The sequence below is a fragment of the Megascapheus bottae genome, chromosome 17 (genome assembly GCF_031878675.1).
Source record: "Megascapheus bottae isolate mThoBot1 chromosome 17, mThoBot2.hap1, whole genome shotgun sequence".
In the NCBI taxonomy this organism is placed as follows: Eukaryota; Metazoa; Chordata; class Mammalia; order Rodentia; family Geomyidae; genus Megascapheus; species Megascapheus bottae.
Window position 1 is genome coordinate 6656296 of NC_143525.1, and position 22789 is coordinate 6679084.

General features: G+C 46.2%; 1 protein-coding gene across 1 annotated transcript in view; it reads right to left on the reverse strand.

Annotated features, from left to right (window-relative positions):
- Positions 1-16835, reverse strand: part of Gas7 (growth arrest specific 7) — a 197099-nt gene extending 180264 nt beyond the window's left edge. The window contains exon 1 of the mRNA XM_090349529.1: positions 16638-16835. Coding sequence (XP_090205655.1) covers positions 16638-16820 — 183 coding nt within the window. The 5' untranslated portion in view covers positions 16821-16835. The remainder of the gene's footprint in view (positions 1-16637) is intronic.
- Positions 16836-22789: the final 5954 nt, after the last annotated feature.

A 22789-nucleotide genomic window follows, 5' to 3' on the forward strand; every position in this document is an offset into this window, starting at 1 on the left:
GGCTTAAAAAAATCACTACAGCCCAATGATGAAGAATAAACATTTAGAGATATTTATAAACCAGCCACACCTTGGGAGAGGGACCACAGCAGTAACTGACAGCAGAAGAGAGGCTAAGCCTAGGACAGAGACCCAAGGGTTCCATCTAGAAAATGTGGCAGACATCAGTCAGTGATATCATCTCCAATTTAGAGCCCCCAAACATTGCTCAAGGTTCCATTCAGCCCCTCGCCCAGCCAGCACTGGTAGAAAATATTTCCAGGAGGAGCTGGTATGTGGCTACGTGGTACAACACAGGCTTACAATGTTAGATGGACCTTAGGGTCTCCAGCATAAGACCCCCTCATTACTACCAAGTAATAAGGGGTGATGGAGTCTCCACCCGAACTTTGCTCCAGAAACAGGCCATAAAAAAAAGGAAAAGAAATGATGATGTCCGTTAGCAGCCTCTCCCAATAAACAGTCTTTATCTTCATTTACAAGAGTCTCTTCCATGAGTGTCCAGGAAGCTGGGGACCCATAAGTCCAGGTAAAAAGCAATTAAGTCTAACTATCTCAATCTAACCATGACGAGATAGTTTCCAATAAACTAGCAAGAGCCAGAAAGTTCAGCTGCTCAGGAACCACCTGCTCCAGACAAAGCATACACTTTCGAGTTGTGTAACTCAAGACCTATAGCAGCCGCTGGGAACTTGTTAGAAATGCAGAGTCTCCCTGGGTGTTTTGGGTCGAGCTTATAATCCTAGCTACCTGGTAGGTGGAGATTGGGGAATCTCTGTTCAGTTCCAAACCAGCCCTGGTATAAAAGTCCAAGAGACTCTATCTCAACCAATGGCCAGGCATGGTGGCTCATGCCTCTTATCCCAGCTATGGAGGAAGCACGTTGGCTAAGCCAGAGGTGAGTGTCTGTTATCTCCAACAAAGTAGGGGAGCACAAGTAGGAGGCTGGAATCATAGGCAGACCAGGTCATAAAATGAGTACTGAACTCAAAAATAACCAATGGAACTGGGCATCCATGGCCCACATCTGTAATCCTAGTGATGCAGGAGGCTGAGCTCTGAGATCAAGGTTCCAAGCCAACCCAGACAGAAAAGTTTGGGAGACTCCCACCTCCAATTAACTGCCAAAAAGTGGAGCTGTGACTCAAGTGAAGTGAATCCAATTCAGGCTCTGAATTGAAGCCTCAGTACCAGTGCATGTATACATACGAGGGGGTAGGGAGGGGAGAAGGAAGGAAGGGAGGAGGGAAGGAAGCCAGGGAGGGAGGGAGGGAGGGAGGGAGGGAGGAAAAAAGGAAAGAAGGAAGGAAGAAAGGAAGGTAGGTAAGTGATATGGTTCAAGTGGTAGAATGACTAACTGGTAAGTCAAGGCCTTGACTTCAAACCCCATTACCACTAAGAAAAAAGAAAAGAGAGAAAGAAAACCAAAGTCTCCCCATCTCCAGCCATCACATCCCAAAGTGCTCAGAGATGCCTTGTCCTGCCCACAGTGCTGAAGCCAGACTTGTCATACAGGATGCCCTCACAGGGGCCCTGGTTCTCCTCCAGTGACACCCACATCCACACTCCCACAACCAAACTTGCCCCCAATCAACAGGCAGCCCCAGCATCCAAGTAGGCACATAATTATCACATAAGAGAATGTAAACTCCCATCACAGGGTATGGACAAGGTGGGAAGCATGCCCCCTCACCACATTCTCCTGATCCTCATAGAAACCTTAAAAACAACTTGGAAGACTGCAATTTGCCTGGAGCCACACAGGCAGTGGGAGCTGAGTTGGTTTCAGATGCCCATTGAGGGTGGGCCGAGCAGTCAACACCAAGGGCTCAGGACTGCAGCCCAATTTCAACCACATAGGCAAACCACATCCCACAGCATGGAACTCCTAAATCTCAGGGTACCAGACCGGGCCATCCAGCCTCCGTCTACCTCTATACCCTGCATACTGAGTCAAGGCCATGCATCTGCCACCTCATACCACACACCACGCTGTCTGCAAGCCTTGCTACAGGCTCTACCTCCTTCAAAGCCAGACTCCTGGCCCCCAGCCCAGTAAAGCCTTCCTAGGTCCCGCCCTACTCTGCGAGCAGGGCCTCCTGCAGACAAACAGGAACCCCAGGCACCAGCCCTATGTATCTCTGTCCAAAGATTAAGTACACCCAGAGTTTAAATTCCTATACATCCATGTTCTTTTCCATGAACTTTCATAGCCTCATATAATCCACTTTAAAAAATAAAAGAAAGCAAAATTTAATATCCAATCTAATTCCAGGATCAAATATGTCTTGCTGACAAACTTAAAGGAAAAAAAATAGCCCTAAGTATCAAATATCTTGTAACCCCAGCTGTGGCCCAGGGACCAGCAACAGTTGCCTCCCTCAGGAGTGAATTAGAGACAAAATACAGGACAAGGGACATGGTTCAAATAGTAGAGCATCTGCCTAGTATAGCCAAGATCTTGGATTTAATCCCCAACCCCTCAAAAAGAAAATGGAAAATCAAGCATGGGTGGCTCGTATCTATTATCTTGGATACCTGGAAGGCTGAGAGCTGAGGATCACAATTCTAAACTATCCTGGACAGGGAAGTTCATGAAACTCTTATTTCCAATTAACCATCAAAAAGTTGGAAGTGGAGCCATTGTTCAGGAGGTAGAGTGCCAACCTTAAGCATAAAAGTGACTAGACAGTTCAAGCCCTAGTATACGCACACACAATCGAAGGGGAAGAAGAACGGGAAGGGGAGAATCATTATCAGGCAAGGTATTTGGTGGCAGTCATAATGCGGCTATTTTGTGGAAGTCTTGAAGCTGTAAACTCTCACTCTAATATCAGAAGATCCAGTTAGTTCATGTGGGAGAATTACAAAACAAGAAATCTATATTTTCTCAGGACACCGCCCCTCCCCACATATCACCATGATTTGCATCCACATTAATATTGGTGTCATGCTGACAGTGAAGACAAGAGTCTGTACAGGTAGAATCTGATGTGCCCCGGGATCCGGATTCTTTCTATAACACAGCCCAAGACTGAACACTGGCTTAGAGTTTGTTTTGAGTGTGTCCGTGATTATCAACTACTCAACATGGTTGTATTTTTCCCCCATCCAAGCACAAAAACATGCTGGTAGCTATTTATCAATAAAACACTTACTAAATGAGAACAGCAGACTCAAACTAAATTTAAAGTTGAGGTTTCATATTTTGATGCCTAAATTATATTACAAATCAAAAACAAATGGCTCAATGACTCTCCTCCGTGAGCCATTGCTAAAATAAGGATTCCACTCTCAGGATTAAAATAAGGACAAGTATTCATTTTGTAGACCTTTTTTTTTCTTCCTTAAATGGCATCTCTACAGAACTTTTACAACTTAATTAGTTTTCTTGTGCACTAATCCTGGAATTGTCTGTGCATTTGACAAGCTAGTGAGAAGGAATGAGGAATGAAAGTATCGGAGAAAGAATTCAATGCCAGGAAGTTCTTTCACGTAAACTATTATAAACTTGAAGTCTCTTGAAAGGGGTCCCCCTGGAAGGGAACATCCTTCAAGCCCTCTCCTCCCCCCAAAAGAAAACATTTTGCCAGTGCTGGGGCTTGAACTCAGGGCCTGAGCACTATCCTTGAACTTTCCCAAGGCTAGAGCTCTACCACTTGGGCCACAGCACCACGTCTACCTTTTTCTACATTTGTGGTACCAGGGAATTGACCAGGGTCTTTGTACATGCTAGGCAAGAACTCTATCACTAGTCCACGCTCCTAGCCTTCCAAAAGAAAACCTTTAACCTCATTTCCACAACTTGGCTATGTGTGTTGGGTCTTGTGGAAAGCACCTACTGATATACAGTAGATCAAGACATTTGAAAGGGTATCAATGTATGTGAATTAATGCACCTTCTATCTGACAAATATCATGTAACCCTTTTATTAATTACAATAAAGTATTTTTAAAAAAAGAAAAAAATAAAGCAAATACCAAAAAAATAATAAAACATACACATATCAAATTCTAACACCCAAATACTTCATATATACATAAAATAATATACAGAGTGAAAAGAACCTCAAAGATAAGGAAGAGAGAGAGGGGGGGAACAATCACAGGGAATCTGGGATCATGAAATAGCTGTATTTGTTTAAAAATAGACCAAGTATCCACTAGTATGCCATGCAGAACACTGCATGCCTAGATAGCTGTGGGAAGAATAAGCTATAGGAGCAACAGCAACTTTCTTTCTGCTCAATGAAGATCTGCTGAGTTTATAAAGCAACCTGGCAGTGGCTTAGATTAACCAGAGAGAAGCCATACATATCCATTGACATAGAAGTATATGGGAGTCAAACTCAAAAGGACCAGATGGTTATGGTTTTGGTATCTTCTTCCCAGGGAGCTAGGAAAGTGATAGCTGTCCACAGTATTAAAGGAAGAAAGGTGCATGCGTGTGTGTGTGTGTGTGTGTGTGTGTGTGTGTGTGTGTGTGTGTTACTTAAACTCAGGGTCCTGGGTGCTGTCTCTTAGTTTTGGACTGGTGCTCTACAAGTTGAGCCACAGTTCTGCTTCAAGCATTTTGCTGGTTAAATGGAGACAAGAATAAGAGTCTCATGGACTTTTCTTGCCCCGGCTGGATTTGAACCACAATTCTCAGATCTCAGTCTCCTGTGTAGCTAGAATTACAGTCACCACTGCTCTGCTAGGAACAGAGATTTTGAGAGGCCATGAACAGGTCAATAGGCAATAGCTTGACTATGAACCATAGTCTTTCTTCCTGTGAACTAATCTGGAGTCTTGCTCTTTAGGCTAGATAGGAGCATCAGAGAAAGCCCTTTCTGAGCTTCAGAAGGAAAAACAGATGAGATGAAAGGTGGGGAAAAAGGGGTTAGAAAGAGTTTGTTCTTGTAGTTCAAAGCATTCACAAGGAACCCTACCTTGGAGATTCATTTTCTTAGCCCACCAAAGCCTATGTGAAAGAATAATTGGCCTAACTGTGAATCTACAGAGCTCAGGGTATATCCTGAGGTCCACATTGTAGTTTAATCCCTTCCAGTATCCACAGAACCTGAGAGCTTGCCAGATATACAGAACTCCTGGCTCCATCTCAGGGCCATCTGAATCTGAATCTACAGCCCATGGGATCCTTCTCTAGAAGCACTAGATCTCATTTGAGAAGCACTGCTCTAGATGCAACTGGGAAGCACTGAATCTGAAAGAGACCAGGGCCCGGACACCCCCTGAGAAGCCAGGATCACAGTAGTCACCAGAGCAGTCCACAGTAAGATTCAGCTTGCTCCTTTTCCCCATCCAGGCTTCATTGCACCATTGTGTTTAAGTGAAGTATGTCTGTGCTTTAGACAAAGAAATTAGCAGATCAAGTTATATGCCACCCCTAGGCAAAAGCTTTTAAGACAATGTGCAATTTAACACAACTCTCTAGTAAGATTCCAAGAGTGGTTACTCCTTAATCCTGGGTCCTATAGGTTATGCAGCCTCAAAATAACTCTCATCAGACACAGCAAACCTATGTTGTAAGTCACTGAGATCGTTTTGTTATGGCAGAGCATCTTAACCCATCCTGACTAACACATCATCTATGCCCATACTGTGACTGTAATCTGAACATTGCTGTTCTTCTTCATTGGGAAATAACCAAATATGTTGTTACTTGAAGGGAGGACCTCTCTTTCATCTGATCAACACCTTCTCACTCAAGATCTATCACTCCAATTTCACTCCATCATATTTCACTCCACCATCTTTTTCCTTTCCCTTGTTTTCTCCTCTCTCTTTTCCTTGGATTTCTTCACACATTTATGTTTTTATCTGAAAGTTCCATATGATTTTTGGTAAGCTGCCTTAAGTCCCTTCTATAACAAGGTGACAGACAGACAGTCACACCACAGACACACCAGCCTTGGCTTCAGAAGAATATTGGCATTCTTTTTAAGAAGTCAAAACTAATACTCCCCTCCCCACCTCCTGAATGACAAAAGTCTATTGTTAACTTGGGATATGTCAAAGAAAGTGGCCTGGGACCACTGTGTATTCTTTCAACCTGTACTTAGGGAATGTGCTGCACACATAGTCCCAGCTCTTAAAAAGCAATTCACTCCCAAACAACACTAACACTTTATGCTCACCATAAGAAGTTTAAATGATGCCAATTTCTTCCAGTTCCTTGAGGATAGGAAGTATCATTGGCAACATTTTTACTTTTTTTAGTTTTATTTTACTGTCAGGATAATATATAGAGAGGTTACATTCATCAGGTAATGAGCATATTACTTCTCAAACCTTAATACTCCTTCTTATGTTTCCTTCTCCCTTATCCCCTCCCAATCATCTTGTTTATACATTTATTTGTATATTTGAAATAGGGAAAGGAAGGGGGAAACATTTTTACTTTTGAAATTCAGCTGCAATTTAGTTGTGTTATGTGTGAGTGTACATGTACACACACACACACACACACACACACACACACACACACACACACACACACGCACAGGTCCTGTGACTAAAATCAGAGCCTAGAAATAGTCCCTTGGCTTTTTGTTGTTGTTGTTCAAGGCTGGTATACTACCACTTGAGCCAAAACTCCACTTCTAGCTTTTTGGTAGTTAATTGGAGGTAAGGCTTTCTTGCCTGGGCTGACTGAGAACCTCAATCCCCAGATCTCAGCCTCCTGCATTGCTAGACTTGTAGGTATGAGGCACTGGCACCTAGCTGGCTCAATTTAGTCACTGGACCCTTCTGCATACCTAGATTTTATTAGCACAAATCTGATTTTCAACCAGTTCCTACAGGTGGGTATTTAGAATGTAGCCAATTTCTACCCCCAGGGGGGCAGGAAGAGGCCTAGCAGAGGCCTGCTGAATGGAAAGTTCTAGAAATGCAATTGTTAGATTAAACATTATGTGTATTATTCATGCTTTTAAATACCATAGGATTATTTTGCTGTTCTCTTGAAATACACACTTTCTACATTATTATTATTGTTGTTGTTATTATTATTTGTCAGCTGTAGGGCTTGAACTTAGGGCCTGGGTACTGACCCTGAACTTCTTTGCTCAAGTCTAAAACTCTACCACTTTTAGCCATAGTGCCACTTCCAAAGTACCCACTTTCTAAAATGATTTTGATATTAGTTTTATTTTTTGTTTATTTTTGTAGTACTGAGGACTCAAACCCTGGACTTAATGCATGCTAGGCAAACACTCTACCACTAAGCCACCTTCCCAGCCCTGGTATTATTTTTAAGAGTTATCTCTTAGGGGGTAGCTCTGGGAATCAAATTCATGGCTTCTCACTAGCTAGGCAGGTGCTCTACCACTTAGGTCATGTCTCTAGCCCCTTTTTCCATGGATTATTTTTGAGGTAGGGTCTCACATTTTCCCTGAGCTGGCTTGGGCAGTACTCCTTCTATCTGGTTAAAGATACCTTTTAATAAAAAAATTAACAATAAATGTTGATTGGTGCTAGAGCTTGAACTCAGGGCCTCATGCTTACTAGGCAGCCTACTATTTGAACCATGCCACCAGTCTTGATTTACAATTGTTTGAATACTAGTGAAATTTTGTAAGTGACACTGTATGTTTTTTATTATAAGGTTTTTACCCAAATGTGTTGCCTATTCACATAGCAATGTATTATTGCTATTTTCTATGACGTAACTACATAAACGAATAAAAAGCTCGGCACTGGTGGGGTGCCGGTGGCTCACATCTGTTATCCTAGCTACTCAAGAGGCTGAGATCTGAAGATCATGGTTCAACGGCAGACTGGGCACAAAAGTGAAGTCCGTGAGACTTTTATCTCCAATTAGCCACCAGAAAACCAGAAGTGGTGCTGTGGCTCAAGTGGTGGAGCAATAGCCTTGAGCTGAAGAACTCAGTGCCCAGGCCCAGAGTTCAAGCCCTACAACAACAACAAAGGCTTGGCCCCTGTGGCTCATATTTGTAATCCTAGCTACTTGGGAGTCTAAGGATTGCAGTTCAAATTCATTCCAGGCAGGAAAAGTACATGGCACTCATCTCCAATTAACCAGCAAGAAACTAGCTGTACGTACCATCCTTGAGTTAAAAGGGAAAGCACACAGGCCTTGAATTTAAGCCACAGTTCTTCTCTCTCTCTCTCTCTCTCTCTCTCTCTCTCTCTCTCTCTCTCTCTCTCTCTCTCTCTCTCTCTCTGTCTCTCTCTCTCTCTCTCTGTCTCTCTCTCTCTCTCTCTGTCTCTCTCTCTCTCTCTCTCTCTCTCTCTCTCTCTGTCTCTCTCTCTCTCTCACACACACACACACACACACACACACATCAGAAAACTTCATGGTACATGAGGATGATAATATATTCAAATGTAAGTTTCAAATGTAAATTTCAATAAAGAACATTTGTATTTGCATTTATTTTATTTATTTATTTAGTGGCACTGGCTCAAACCCAGGGCCTCAATCATGATAGGGAAGTGCCATATCAGTATGCTACCCCCTTTTATTGGAAGTCACTGGGGATGAAGCTCAGGACATTTTAGCCAAGCACTCTATTGTTGAGCTACCTCCCATATCCCCTATTATTTCTTTTGTAAAGAAAAAAGCTCTGCCAGGCACCAGTGTCTCATACCTATAACCCTAGCTACTTAAGAGGCTAAGATCTGAGGATCATGGTTCAAAGCCAACCCAGGTCAGGAAAGTCCAGAAGACTCTTATCTCCTGTGAGCCACCAGAAAACCAGCAAGTGGCACTGTGCCTCAAACTGGTAGAGTGGTAACCTTGAGTGACAGTGCCCCCCTCCTGGAGAGAGAGCTGGGTGGTGGTGGTGGGGAACTCTGTCTTGGTTCAGTTTTGAAAATCCCAGCCGGTGGTAGGGCAGACCTGTTGCTTTCGGCAACAGCACAACAGCAGAGGATAGCATCTCATTCGGGAGCATGTGGTAGAACCAAACCATTCGCTTCAGAAGTGGAAAGTGAAAAAGAGAGGGAAGAAAGAATCTGGATTCCCATACTCTCCTTCAAGGACATACCTCAATAACCTAAAGGCCTCTCGCTAGGCTCCACCTCTTAAAGATTCCACTACCTCCTAGTAGCTTGGGGCCCAGCCTTAATGTATGGGATGTGGATGACACTTAAAACCCAAATAAAGTTTTGCCAGAACACAAGTACATGCGTTGGTCTGTGGATTGTCTAAGGCAGGCTTCACATCATGGCAGCAGATGGAGTTGCTGTGGCAAAGCTCTCTTTGGGTACTCTCCCTACTTCTCCCTGTCTCTGGCACACTACAGATCACAGGCAGGCATCTTAGATTCAAGCTCCTCTCTTGGCTGGCAATGCCTAAAATATTTCCTTCCCTTTTTCAGAAAAGGTTCACAAACCCAAGTACAGAGGTGAAAATCTCTGAAAAAGGTTTCTAAGAGACTAAGAGCAATGCTTGCTAACCTGTTGAACAAAAGAGGAGGGAGAAGACAGAAGTGTCAGGAGACTTGATAGAGAGATGGTGATGACATCCACTAAGGTTTGAAGGCTGGTAGAACCAGAGAGTGAAGAGAGAATCGAGATTATGAGCTTAGTTTTGATGTGTGAAATCTGAGTGTCTGGAAGTTCAATCTGGATATCAATTTGTAGCTGGAGAAAAGCAGAGATACCGTGAACCAGGAAGTTACATTAACAGAACAAATGTTTATCTTGTGGTAGGGAGAGTACATGCAAAAGATGATAAAGAATACTGGGTGCTAGTCTCATACCGGTAGTCCTAACTACTCAAGAGGTTGAGATCCTCACATCTTAGAAGCCAGCCTTGGCAGGAAAGTCTATGAGAAGTTTATCTCCAGCTGACCAGCCAAAAGTTGGAAGTAAAGGTGTGTCTCAAGCATTAAAGTGCCAGCCTTGAATAAAAAAGCTGAGCAAGAACACTAGAGCTTAAACCCTAGTGCCAGCACAAAAATAAATGTGAATTTGAAATAAGATAGGGAAGGGGGAAAACAGGACGAGGGGAGGGAGTGGGGGGAGGGAAATGGGGATGAAAACATGAGAGGGGTTATAAATATTTGTGAAAAAAATGCACCTTCTATCTGGCTAATATAATGTAACCCTTCTATTAATTACAATTAAAAAAAAGAAAAAAAAGATAAATGTGAGCCAGGTGCCAGTAGCTCATACCTATATTCATAGCTACTTAGGAAATTGAGATCTGAGGATTGCAGTTCAAAGCCAGCATGGGCAGAAAAGTATGTGAGACTCTTAGTTCCAATGAACCAGCAAAAGAGTAGGAAGTAAAGGTCTAGCTCAAGTGGTAGAGTGTCAGTCTTGCGCCCGTTGAGAGCACAAGGCCTTGAGTTCAAGTTCTAATACTAACACAAAAAATAAAGTGATAGAAGTAAGTGGGTTGATCTGAGGGTATAGCTCCGTGAAAAGTGTGAAAAAGCGTGATCTTAATTTTATTGAGGCCCTAGATATGGTCCCCGGGAGAGAGAAAGAAAGGAGAGAGAGAGTTTATATACTTACAACAAACCCTTCTCCATATCACCCAGATATGCTCTGATCTGTAAAAGCAAAAGCCAGACACACCTAGGTACCATTTCTACTCCTCCAGAGGTATAAACACCACCCCAGAAGTCTCTACTGCAGGGAGAGAGCAATCCACTAATTTCCTAATTAAGGGCAGGAATATCAGTCCCAACATTCTGTTAGAAAACTTGTCCCATGTTTCCTTGCTACTGTGAATAATAAGGGAGCAAGCTGCTAGAGCAATGTCCCCTGGTGGCCTGGTAATAGTCAGAAGTTACATGCACAGAAGACCTCCTGGTTTGCCAAACATTTATTTCCTTTCATCAGCCAAGTGGGGACCAGATTCATGCTCATAGGTAGGATGCACTAAGTCATCAGACTGGGCTTTTCCAGGCTTAGAAGAACACAAGAAGGCTGGCATCTCATTCATGTTTCTATGTGGAAAGGAGGGTTTCACGTGGTGATGAATAGATGTCAGGGATTCCTGAGGCTTTGTTGCTAAGGGAACTTTTGTTAAGATGCCATGGGATTGCCCATAGAACTCCAGAAGCCCTGCCCACTGCTTTAAAGTTCCAGACAGGGGACACTTGACCAGATGGAAACACAATGTAGAGATGGGGATGGCTTCTGCTTGACAGATGCAAATGGAGCTGTGGCCAGTAGTAGTAGATTTACAAACCTTAGGGGCTGTAGGTGTGGGCCACAGCTTCCAAATCAAAGGGCAGGATGACTTTGTGAAGATGAAATAACTTCAGTTCCAATTACAGATCATGGTCATCTCCAGCCCTAATGACACCTTTGTGTGAACAGAGTTGATGACTGCCTGAAAATTATTGGAGTGAAGGTCAAGGTCAGATGACTTAGTTATTTTCATGCTACAGGGAAAATGGTCTTATATTAAAATCAATTTAAATGTGTTAGCAAGCTTCACCCAAGTGTCAGGCGGCCAGAGATACATGTCAATCAAAGAAATGCTGGACCATTGAGGCAATCCAGTAATGGACAAACCCAGGCTCTGCTTTTTAGCCAAGCAAGTCATTGCAAAAGAAAATAGAAAATAAGCCAGCCTCAAACTCATGATCTTCCTGTCTCTGTCTCCTGAATGGTGGGATTACAGTCATGTACAACCATACCTCCCCTTGGGTTCAGGCAGATCTGATTTCAAATTCTGGCTGCATTATGCATCATAAATATCTAGAGATAAACCTGTGGAGTCAGGGGCGGATTGAGAAGGAACTCACCAAGGATTGCAGTAGAGCATCTCCAAGCCAAAAGACCAAGTCGCTTGCATTTTTCCTTCTTCGAGTGGCTCCCTCTCTCATTAGACCCACTTGGTCCTGCTGCCTCCCCATCAATAGATCCACCTATATCCTCCCTAAACTTTTGAGGCCTGGGGGTTATGGTTGGTGGATCTTAAGTTTCTAGAAAGGTTCAGCAAGACCATAAAGAGTCACCATGATCCACTGTGTTTCCACACCTGTGTCCACTTCTATCCACACTGGCTTCAGATGGGTTCCATGATATACCTTACCAACAGAACACAGTGGAGCTGAAGAGCCAGTTCTGAGCTAAGGCCTCAACAAGGTCTGGATTATCTATGCCTATTCTTTATGAATTTGTGTTCTTGGAAGCCAGCCACCAAACTATGTAAGAACTATCTCACTCCCTCATTGAAGAGAAAGTTCTCTACAGAAATGCCGGGGCCAACCGGCAGCAAACCAGGGTTCGCAGACTGGGGTGCCTGAAAATAGGGGGCAAGGACTAGGAAGAAATAGAAGAGAGACAGACACGCCGGGTCCGGGATGTCCGCAGTCCAGGTAAAGACTGCCGCGTTTATTTTTCACTCCTGCTTCTCCCCTCCTCCAGACACAGGGAACCTCCAGGTGTTACATTCATATGGTAAATCTCAGGTCATTTACATAGAATAGGGCCAGAAAACAATAAGACAATATAGCCATTGTCTGATGCAAGTCAAGGTACAGTTTGATTCCACTCTGGCTCCCAACACAGAAAGACCCTGGAGGAGGAGCTACCACGTGGAAAGAGGCCACATGAAGGAGTACCAAGATTCAAGCCACAAAACATGGCACCCAGAGCATGGCTTCTAACAGTGTCCAGTTAAAGCTCTGTGTGTGTGTGTGTGTGTGTGTGTGTGTGTGTGTGTGTTCCAATACTATTGCCCCTTCTAAAATAATTTCCCAAATGCTCTTCAGGTTCTTTGGAAGATGTCTTACAGCACTCACTAGGTAGATTCCTAGTTTTTTTTTCCTTTTCAGTCAAAAGTAGGCCACAAGGAATTCCTGAAGCCACTGAGGCCCTCCAGCCAGCTGGCTTGGCCAGTACTTTAACCAGTTCTCATACCATGTCTGATTCTTCAAAAGTCTTCCTTGGATAGAGGAAGATCTCCCTCATCTAACTACCTACCCCAAGAGCTGTGTACCTCAGAAGGATAGTGGAAATTCTCCTCCAGGTGGTGGCCCCATGTCTACAGAGATGACCTAGGGCTTGGCTTGGAGCTGACAGGACATAAGCTAGAACACCAATCTAGGCCCAGGGCTTCTACTAACTCATTCCTCCTCTACCCTGTCTTTTAAGTGATGGTAGCAGAGTTCTCCACTCTTCCCATTTCTTCAAGGCTAAAGACACCATCCACAAAAATTTTTTTCTAGCTCCTCTAATGATCTTTATGACCTACAGTCAACTGTGGGGCTTGTCTGTCAGATCTTGTTATAGTTCAGATCTTATGTTTCTTGAAAGACTTAAACTACAGGCTCCATAAGCCAGTAACAGCTAATGGGAGATAGTAGAATTTTTAGGAAGTGGGGTAGGTGTATAGGAGGAAGTTAGATCACTGGGAGTGAAAGGGACATGGGGATCCTGGTTCCTTCTTCTGTTTCCTGGCCACTATGGGATGTGAAGTTTTGTTCCACTGTACACTGTCTTCCTGATCAGGCTTATCATAGGTCCAAAAGCAACAAGGTGGGGCTGTGAGTTTGGTCTATTGATAGAGTGCTTGCCTAGCATGTAAGAAGGCCCAGGTTCGATTCCTCGGTACCACATACATAAAAAAGAGGGAAGTGGGGCTGAGGCTCAAGTGATAGAGCTCTAGCCTTAAGAAAGCCCAAGGACATTGCTCAGGCACTGAGTTTAAGCCCCAAGACTGGCAACACACACACACACACACACACACACACACACACACACACACACACACACACACACAGGCCAAGTGAGCATGGATTGGAACCTCTGAAACAAATGAGCCAAAATACACCTTTCTTCTTTATAAGCTCTTTCATCTCGGGCTTTTTGGCACAAAGATTGAAAGCTAGTTTCTCTTGAAAGACTATGTCATACCTTGAGGAGCCCAGACCCCTGTTGCAGAGTCCTTGGGCCTATCAGAAAGCTCCACATTTCTCTGCTTGGGCTGAGGGTTTCCAGAAGTCTGTCTGCCGGAAGCCAGGTATGGGCTACAGTTCCTGACAGTGCTAACTAAACAGCTCAGGTCTTCTACCATGATGGGGTCCTCTAGGGGAGTAGTGGGCGGGGAGGGGGGAAAGGAGGATCTGGAAGTTTCAGAGTCAGCTCGAACTCTCCACCACAGCCCACACTTCCAACAAAAGTCACATCTCTCTCTTCCCCTTTCTTATCTGAATAGCATCCTTGGGCATGCTTGTTTTGCTCATACTGTTCTCAGTGTCTCACACGGCACCCAAGATAAGCACCCCCTGCTACCCTTCTTTCTATCAAAGGGGGAGAAATGAAGAGCATGTTAAAGGAGCCATTCTCCGTGTGCATTCACCACCCCATGCTCCTCAAGAGGCCAGCGGGATCTTCTATTTGTCCTTATTACCCTAGTAGGAACTCTGGTTTTATTAAGGCTCCGGTATTGATGAGCCTTTGCTCTCCTGTTCGGAAGCTCGTATCTCAGGATTTTATGTTTGCCACTCCACCCATTAGATGCTTTCTTGGGATGCTTTGCCCAGATCTTTAACCCCTCACACATACCAACTAACACAGGCCTCCCTCATCCCTTTTCTGCGAGTAGTTGGTTCCTTTGGGAAGGGCTGTGCCATGCCCTGCATAGCCAGGACCTAGTGGCCAGAGGCCTTGGGTTTGTCAGGATGGTCCATGTTCTTCTGCTTGGGTTGAGATTTTCCTGGAGCAATTTGCTCATCTATAAAAATCAGGAAAACTGATAATGACATGCACACCACACCTGGTGCCTTGTAGATGTTTGACCAATTGGAGGAGCCTTCTGTAGCACTTATGGGCACTGGTGTGGCAAGTCTCGAAGGTCCTGAAGCACCCGAGACTTCCTGTGTATGTACAAGCCAGGGAATGTGACTGGCACACCCAGGACTCTCCCAGATCACAGTTCTGTTTTGTCCCTGGGGCCTGGTATAGCCTCCCTTCCTTTCCCAAGGAAGAACACAAAAACAAAACACATAAATGCACAAAATATAAAACCAATGCAACTCTGACCTTACCTACACCCACTCAGCCCCAAAGCAGCCAGCTGGGTCCAGCCAGGAGTTCCCCCTTTACCCTACAGACATCCACCAACCCTCATTCCAGATTCAGGATTTCTTAGAGAAATGTAGCCACCAGAACTCTTCTCAGGCTTTGGAGCTAGAATCTTCCAGTGAAAAGCAAGCCATTTGTTTTCTTCTCTACCTGACTCATAGGAAAGGGACTGAAAAAAGCCAAAAAACTCTCCTGAGCTTCTCCTTCAGGTACAGATATTTAAATCATAGAACGAGGAGTTCCCAGAAGGAACTCTGCTAAAAGCCCATAAAAACTCATTTCCACCTTTCCCCAAGAGCCCCCCCCAACCCCATAGATTTTGCTCCTTACCTGTCCATTCACTTGGGAAGGAGGTGTGGAAAACATCCCTCACCATTCCTAGAAGGCTATGCACTACTTAAAATCCAGCTGGACACATCATATATATGACATCAAATATATAGAGATATCATATATTATCAAATATATCTGGAAATATATCACATCTATAGACAGCATATGTAAGTATGCAGATGCACAAGATACTTCTCAGGCAACGGAATATTCCCTAACCTTTCTCACTCCCAACTCTCTCTCTCTTCTCCCCAAGAGCCACAGAGTCATTCAATGTTTGCTACTTTGTTCTTTGTGAAATAGGCCTGGGTTAAGACATAAATATAGACTCTATGATCTGGTCAGGCTTTAGCGGTATGTTTAAGAACATTTACAGAAAATTGGGAATAACTTTTAATTCAGTCTTTTGCAACAATCCTGGGGCAGCCAGCTTTCAGTGCCAGTGGTTAAAGTAATCTCCCCCCCTCCCCCCATACACACAAAGGACTTTAGAAACTTCGGATCTCACTCAGCCTGTGACCATGAGCTCAGCGATTAGAGGACATCGAGGCCTTGCGATTGTCACCCAGACAATAAACAGCCAGCTGATTTGGCTCAGTGGGTCCTGTACAGCCTTGGGGCCCGCCTGACACCCAGGAAGGAGCTACTTTCAGGTTCAGGTTGGGAGCTCCGGGCAGGGGGCGGCGCTGGCCCGCAGGTTACCTGTACCCCTGGGTCGCTGGTGGAGCCAGGGATAGCAGATGGGTGACTGGCAGGTGGGCGCGGCGGCCAGGCAGCCTGACCCGGGACAGCAGGACCGACCCACCGAACATCGGCCACTAAGGCACCCGGGATTGCGGTCCGAGCGATCCGGGACTGCGGGGCCACCTCCTGGACAACCCCCCTTCACCCACCCACCCAAGACCACCAGACTCAAGCAACCCTTCTTCGGCGACCCCGTCACCGCCCGCAGCCTGCTCCACAACTCCAGGCAACAAGTTCTCGCCGCCTCCGGGCAGCCGCGAGGGGCTGGGGAGGCCAAACAAAAGTGGGGGGGGCGCACTCGGGTGGCCGGGGCTCCCCACATCTCCGGGGACGCCCGCTGCCTTCACCCACCACCACCCCCCTCCCCCAGGAGAGGAAAGACCAGAGGGCAGCGGCTGCTCCGCTCCCCGGGAGCCCCGCGGCTGGAGCCGGGGACGGGGTGGGGGGGGGGCACGGCATCCCGGGCGCGCGGGCAACAGGTCTGCGGGCGCGCGGAGGACCTCCAGCCCGAGCCTCCCCGACCCCCCCAACCCCTTTACCTCCAGCAACTGCACGTAGCTGGCGGGGAACCAGCCGCGGAGCCCGTCCTCCTTCTCGCCTTCCCACCAGCCGCCGTCCGGGACCTGCAGCAGCGTGATGAGCTCCCCGGCCGCGAAGCGTAGCCCCTGGCTGTGCCGCTCCCCGGAGAAGGGGTACAGGGTCCGGCAGCGCGCCCCGGACATGGCCTCGGTGCCGGGGCTCACCGAGCAGCCTGCATGCCCGCCGAGCCCCGCGGGCTGGCGGACGGCTCCGCGGGGTCCCGGGCTCCCGCGCTCTAGGCGCGCGCCGTGCCGGGGGTCTTCGCAGGGGGTTCCCCGGGCCGGCGGAGGGGACGCGCGACCGGCGCCGGGCGGCGGACTCGCGGGCCGGGCCGAGCGGGCGGCGACGCCCCCGGGCCGGCGGGGGGCGGGGCTCAGGGGGAGGAGACCCGGGGGCCGCGGGCTCCCGAGACAACTTCCCGGGGACGCGGAGCGCGGGCGGCGGCCGCGGGGATCGGCCCCGGCGTGCGGACGGGCGCTGCCTCCCGGGGAGGCGGGACCCCGAGCACCCGCCTCGGTCGGCGGGGCTCCACGGACAGCGAGTGAGGGGCCGGGCGGGAGCCGGTCCCAGGCGACGGGGGGCGGGCCGGGGGCGGGCCGGGGGCGGGCCGGGGCTGCCACTCCCGCCACCGGCTGGGAGTTGGGAAGAGGGCGGGAGTCGCTGGGGCGGAGGGGGGGCGGTTGGGCGAGGGGGGCGGGCAGGTCGCGTGCAGGGAGGTCCCGGGATGGGGAGGGGGGGCTGAGCCAGGGTGGGGGAGGGAGGTCGCGGGTGGGGGAGCTGCTGGGTGGGGGAGATCGCAGCGCTTGCCCGGCCCCCCGCCCCTGCCCAGGGCCGCTCGGGTGGGAAAGCCCCTCCGTGGCGACGGGTCGTGTGGGCCTGGTGGCCGGTGGCGGGAGGGCGTCGCCTCCTAGGTGTCAGGGAGGGAATGTGTGCAGCTGTCATCGTAGAAGGAGAACCTGCGGCTGAACTTGACTCACCGGAAACTGAACAATGGGTGAATGACAGGTTGGAAGCCTGGAGCCTGAGCTGGGAAGCCCTGGGCCAAGGCAGCCAGCCACGCGGGATGGGGCGGGGGGGGGGGGGGAGGAGAGGGGTCGAGGAGAGGGGAGGGGAAGGAGAGGGAGATGAATTGGAGTTTTGGTAGAATTGGGGTCAGGCCCTTGGGGACTAAACAGAGGAAAGGTGAGAGGTGAGGGCGATTCTGCTCCCCCCCCAAAGCTTTTATCTACTAAGGGAAGGCCGCTTCTGGGTTCAGCCCTTCTAAAAATCTAGATGGATTGGCTGAGCTTACAAGTATTCATTCCGTCAACCAACAGTAGTAGGCCACCGTGCTCCAGGTAATGTCCAGGTACTACAAAGATCTCTTTGGATAAGACTCAACAGGCTCAGTCTCCAGAGACTTCAAGTCCTCAAAAGGTTGTCACAGCTCTGTGCTGGTGGCTCCCTCCTGTAATCCTAGCTACCTACCTAGGAGGCGGAGATCTGAGAACAGGAAAGTGTATGAGACTCTTACCCCTAATTAACTACCAAAACCCTGGAAGTGGAGCTGTGCCTCGAGAGGTGGAGTGCTAGCCTTGGGGGAAAACATTCAAGAACCTGAGTTCAAGCTCCAGAACCAGCAAACACACTAAAATACTGATCTCCAGCCAACGGTACAGAAATAAAAAGTCTTTGTTGTTGTTGTTTTGTTTTGTCTTTTACTAGCTCACTGTATAAAAACAATTGAAATATAACTCCTAACCTGTAATTAATGAGATTCTTTAATCTCTCTTTATGTAAATCGAGCATTCCTAATCTGACACGCTGCAGTCCACAATACTCCAAAATCCAAACTTTTAAGTGCCCATGGGATGCTCCAGTGGAAATTTTCACAAGTGACCCCATATGAGGGGGGGTGGGTCATGTTCAAAACATATATACAGCTAGATATGGTGATACACATCAGTAATCCCAGCACTCAGGGCTCTCAGGCTGAATGATGTCAAGTTAGAGACCAGTTGGATGCCGTAGTGTCATAAGCAAAGCAAAATGAGACCTTTTCAGAATTGGGAGTGTGGCACAGTTGTAGAGGACTTGTTTAGCCTCTTTGAAACCCTAAATTGATCCCCCAAATGGAAAACAAAACAGAGAGAACTGAGCCACATTCTCTGATATAAAAACCATCTCTAAAATTAACCAGACTGGGGCTGGGAATGTAGCTTAGTTGTAGAGCGCTTACCTAGCATGCATGAAGCCCTGGGTTCAATTCCTGGGTGCCACATAAATAGAAAAGGCCAGAAATGGTGCTGTGGCTCAAGTGGTGGCGTGCTAGCCTTCCGCAAAAGAAGTTCAAGGACAGTGCTCAGGTCTTGAGTTCATGCCCCAGGACTGGCAATAAATAAAAGTAAATAAATAAAAATTAAATTAATTGAACTAAGTTTTGTACAAAGATAAAAATGCACTGTGTCTGGGGGAATGTGTAACTTTCTACAGGCAGGTTTCATATCTAATTGCGTGGCTGGGCTCCACATGGGCTGCAGCCACCCTGCAAAGCAGATTTCTCTGGCCTTTCCCTCCAGTAGCTAGGGAGATTTGGGATTTCTCAGTGACAGGCAGACCAAACACACCCAGGAGACCCAGGCAATGAATGGGAGAAGGAAGATGGAGAGGAAAGAAGGAAGGAAGGAAGGAAGGAAGGAAGGAAGGAAGGAAGGATGAAAGGAAGGAAGAAAAGAAGGGAGGGAGGGAGGGAGGGAAGGAGGGAGGGAGGAAAATGAAGTTACAGTAGCAGTGCTAGAATTAATATCCCTACCAGACAAGCCACAACACCTTCAGGCTTTATCACCCTTTGGTACAAATGTAAATGGAAATTAAGGACTGAAAGATAAGTTCTGGACCACCTATATCCAAAGTCCAGTTCTGCCACCTTCAAGGTGAATGGCCTCTCTGAACTTTATTTTTCTTATCATGAAAAGAAGATGATACCTAGCAAGCACAAGCACAAACAACAAGTGCTCCTCCGTATTATTAAAATGATATAGCAGTGTTTACATTATAAAGCTAATAAGCAGATGAAATGATTAACAACGTATAAACTGTTTAGAGCCAAGTCTGGTGCATTCGCTACTTCAATATTAGTAATTATTATGAGCTATCTAATTCAATGATCCTGCTAGTTTTTTGAAACATGATTTTAAGCCATGAAACCCAGGCTAGCCATAAACTTGTGATCCTGCTGCTTCAGTCACTTGTGTAACTAGGATGACAGGTGTTGCATCACCATACATGATTCTAACACTTTATATTGAACTGAGATTTCCAGGGCAATATTTGAAGTAGAAGCTTAAACATAGCTATTTGAGGTAGTACCCAACGGTAATTTCATTACTCAGGATTACAAGTGGGTTACAAGTTCCAAGCCAGCACGCTATATAGCGAGACCTTGTGTCAATAAAAAAGAGAATATTAATACTTGTGATCATAGTAGTGCTGTAGGCATAATCTAAATGCCCATCAGTTGCTGGACATGGTGGCACATATCTATAATCTCAGCAGCTGGGAGGCTGAGGCAGGAGAATTCCTGTTCGAGACCAGCCTGGGTGAAAAAGACACAGGTGAGACACTATCAAAAAAAGAAACCAACCCATAAAAATCAATAAACCCAAAAGTCCATTAGTAAATGGATAGAAAGATGAGATGTAGCTAGAGGATGGAATAGTCAGCCATGAAAAAGGAATGAAGTCCTGACAGAGGCTACCACATAGAAGAATCTCAAACACATCGACGGTTAAAGCAGCCAGATGCCAAAGGCCACTAGTGATTTGTTTCCTTTTATCTGAAATGTCTAGAGAAGATAAAGCCCTAGAAACAGTAAATACATTCGTAGTTGCCTGGGGACAGGAGTAAGCAAACAAACACAAGGTTTCTTTTTGGGGTAGTGAAAATGTTCTAAAATTAGATTATGGTAATGATTGTGTAACTTGGTGAACTGCTGAGTTGTAGACTTCAAACAAACACAGTTCTATGTGCAAAAATACTTCGATAAAGTCATTACCAAAAACAAAGATAAAAATAAAGACCGTCTTTATCCAATTGTATTTTTCCCCACTCACAACACACTGGTTCATTGAACAACCTAGAGAGCTCTTTAATACATGTTAAAACCTGGACAGTGCCTCAGGCCTAGGGATATAGACAAATATGGCCTATATGTATTGGTGGCTCATGCCTGTAATCTCAAAGCTAAATGGGAGGCTGAAATTAGGAGGATCACAGTGCCAACCCAGTTCAGGCAGAAAACTCCACAAAATTCTATCTCTATGGAGGAGAAGTTAGACTTACTGATAGACTCCTGTGAACAGGTGATGAGGGAAAGCTAAATGATGTCTATCACAGCTCAAGCATGGCCTAGGTGAGAAGGAAAACTTTATCCTAAAAATGATCAGTGCTAAACAGTGCTAGAGCTGGTGGGATGGCTCAAATAGCAGAGTGCCTGCCAAGCAAGCTTAAGGTCCTGAGTTCAAATCCCACCCAGTGCCTTCAAAAACAACAGCAAATCCCCCCCCCCTCTCTCTCTCTCTCTCTCTCACACACACACACACACACACACACGCACAAATGGGTTTGGAAGCATTGCTCAACAGCCGCACATCAGCCTGGCAAGGTTCTGAGTTTGAACCTCAGTACTGCCAATTAAAGATAACAACAATTTATTATGATACTTATTATGATACTTATTATGATACTTATAATTGACACCATTATAATAGTTAATTATAGTTATTTATTTATTTCACAGATCAATATTGAAAAGATGGATGAGTGGCACTTGCTGCTCAGAGGCTGAGACAAGAGAATCCCGAGTTGGAATCCAGCTTGGACTACAGAGTGAGACCTTATCTAAATAAATAAATAACCAACCAAATAAATAAATACAAACAGAAAAAGGTGGTGGATAACTATCTTTGGCAGTGTTGCTGAAATGAAGTGCCTGAGGCTGGCTACTTTATAGTACAAACAGGTTTGTTTTGGCTCTTGGTTTTTCCTGTCATCAGGCAATTGCATCTTACCGGCTTAAGGCGATGATGCACCAGACATCATGGAAGAGATTGGAAAGGGTGAGTGTGGGAGAGCTCACTAGGTGAGAGAGGAAGCTGCAGAAGGTAAAGCAGCTCTTGATGAAACCACTTTACCCAGAAATGGGCAATTATTCCCTTCTGAAGATCATCTCCTCTGTGACCTCCCTGTAGCCCTTATTTCAGCTCTTTAACACCATACACCTCTGGTATGTCAGCCCTTGCAGGTATGGGACACACTACTTAAGGTGGCCTAATTTAAAACCAAAACAAAATGAAACCAAAATGGATGAAGGGCTTGTACACAGGCATTTGATAAAGTGGTATTCAAATAGGCAGTAACACTTCAATGGATCCTCAACCTCATTCATAAAGAAAGGCAAAGCAGAGTCATAGGAGGTACCACAGCCAGGCACCAGTATTTCACACCTATAATCTCACTCAAGGAGCTGAGATCTAAGGATTGTTGATTCAAAGCCAGCCTAGGAAAGGGCAGTCTGTGAGACTCTTAACTCCAATTAACCATCAAAAAGCTGGAAGTGGCGCTATGGCTAAAGTGGCAGAGCATCAGCCTTGAGTAGAAAAGCTAAGTGACAGTAGGAGACCCTGAATTCAAGTTCCAGGACTGGTACACACACACACACACACACACACACACACACACACACACACACACACCACACCTTCGGTGCAGAAAGAGAAAACAGAATACACAGACATTGGTGAGGGTGTGATCCATTTGAGCTCTCATGCACTGCTAGTGAGAGCCTTTTGAAAAACAGATCTGAACCCAGCATCCTCTATGCTGATCACAGTACCCAATCTGATCCATCTGTTGACCCCTCAACCCTCTTCCCTGGAATCAACTGCACTGGGATGCGACCATGTGGTCATGGAGAGATGTGTCAGTCAGCTCTGCATCACTGTGACAAAATTCTGGTATAATAAATTTATATGGTATAAAGGTTCCATGTGGCTCACTGTTTCTGAGGTTTTAGTATCTGGCCCACTGGCCATGTTGCTTTTGAGCCAGTGGCTGATGAACCATCATGGATGGA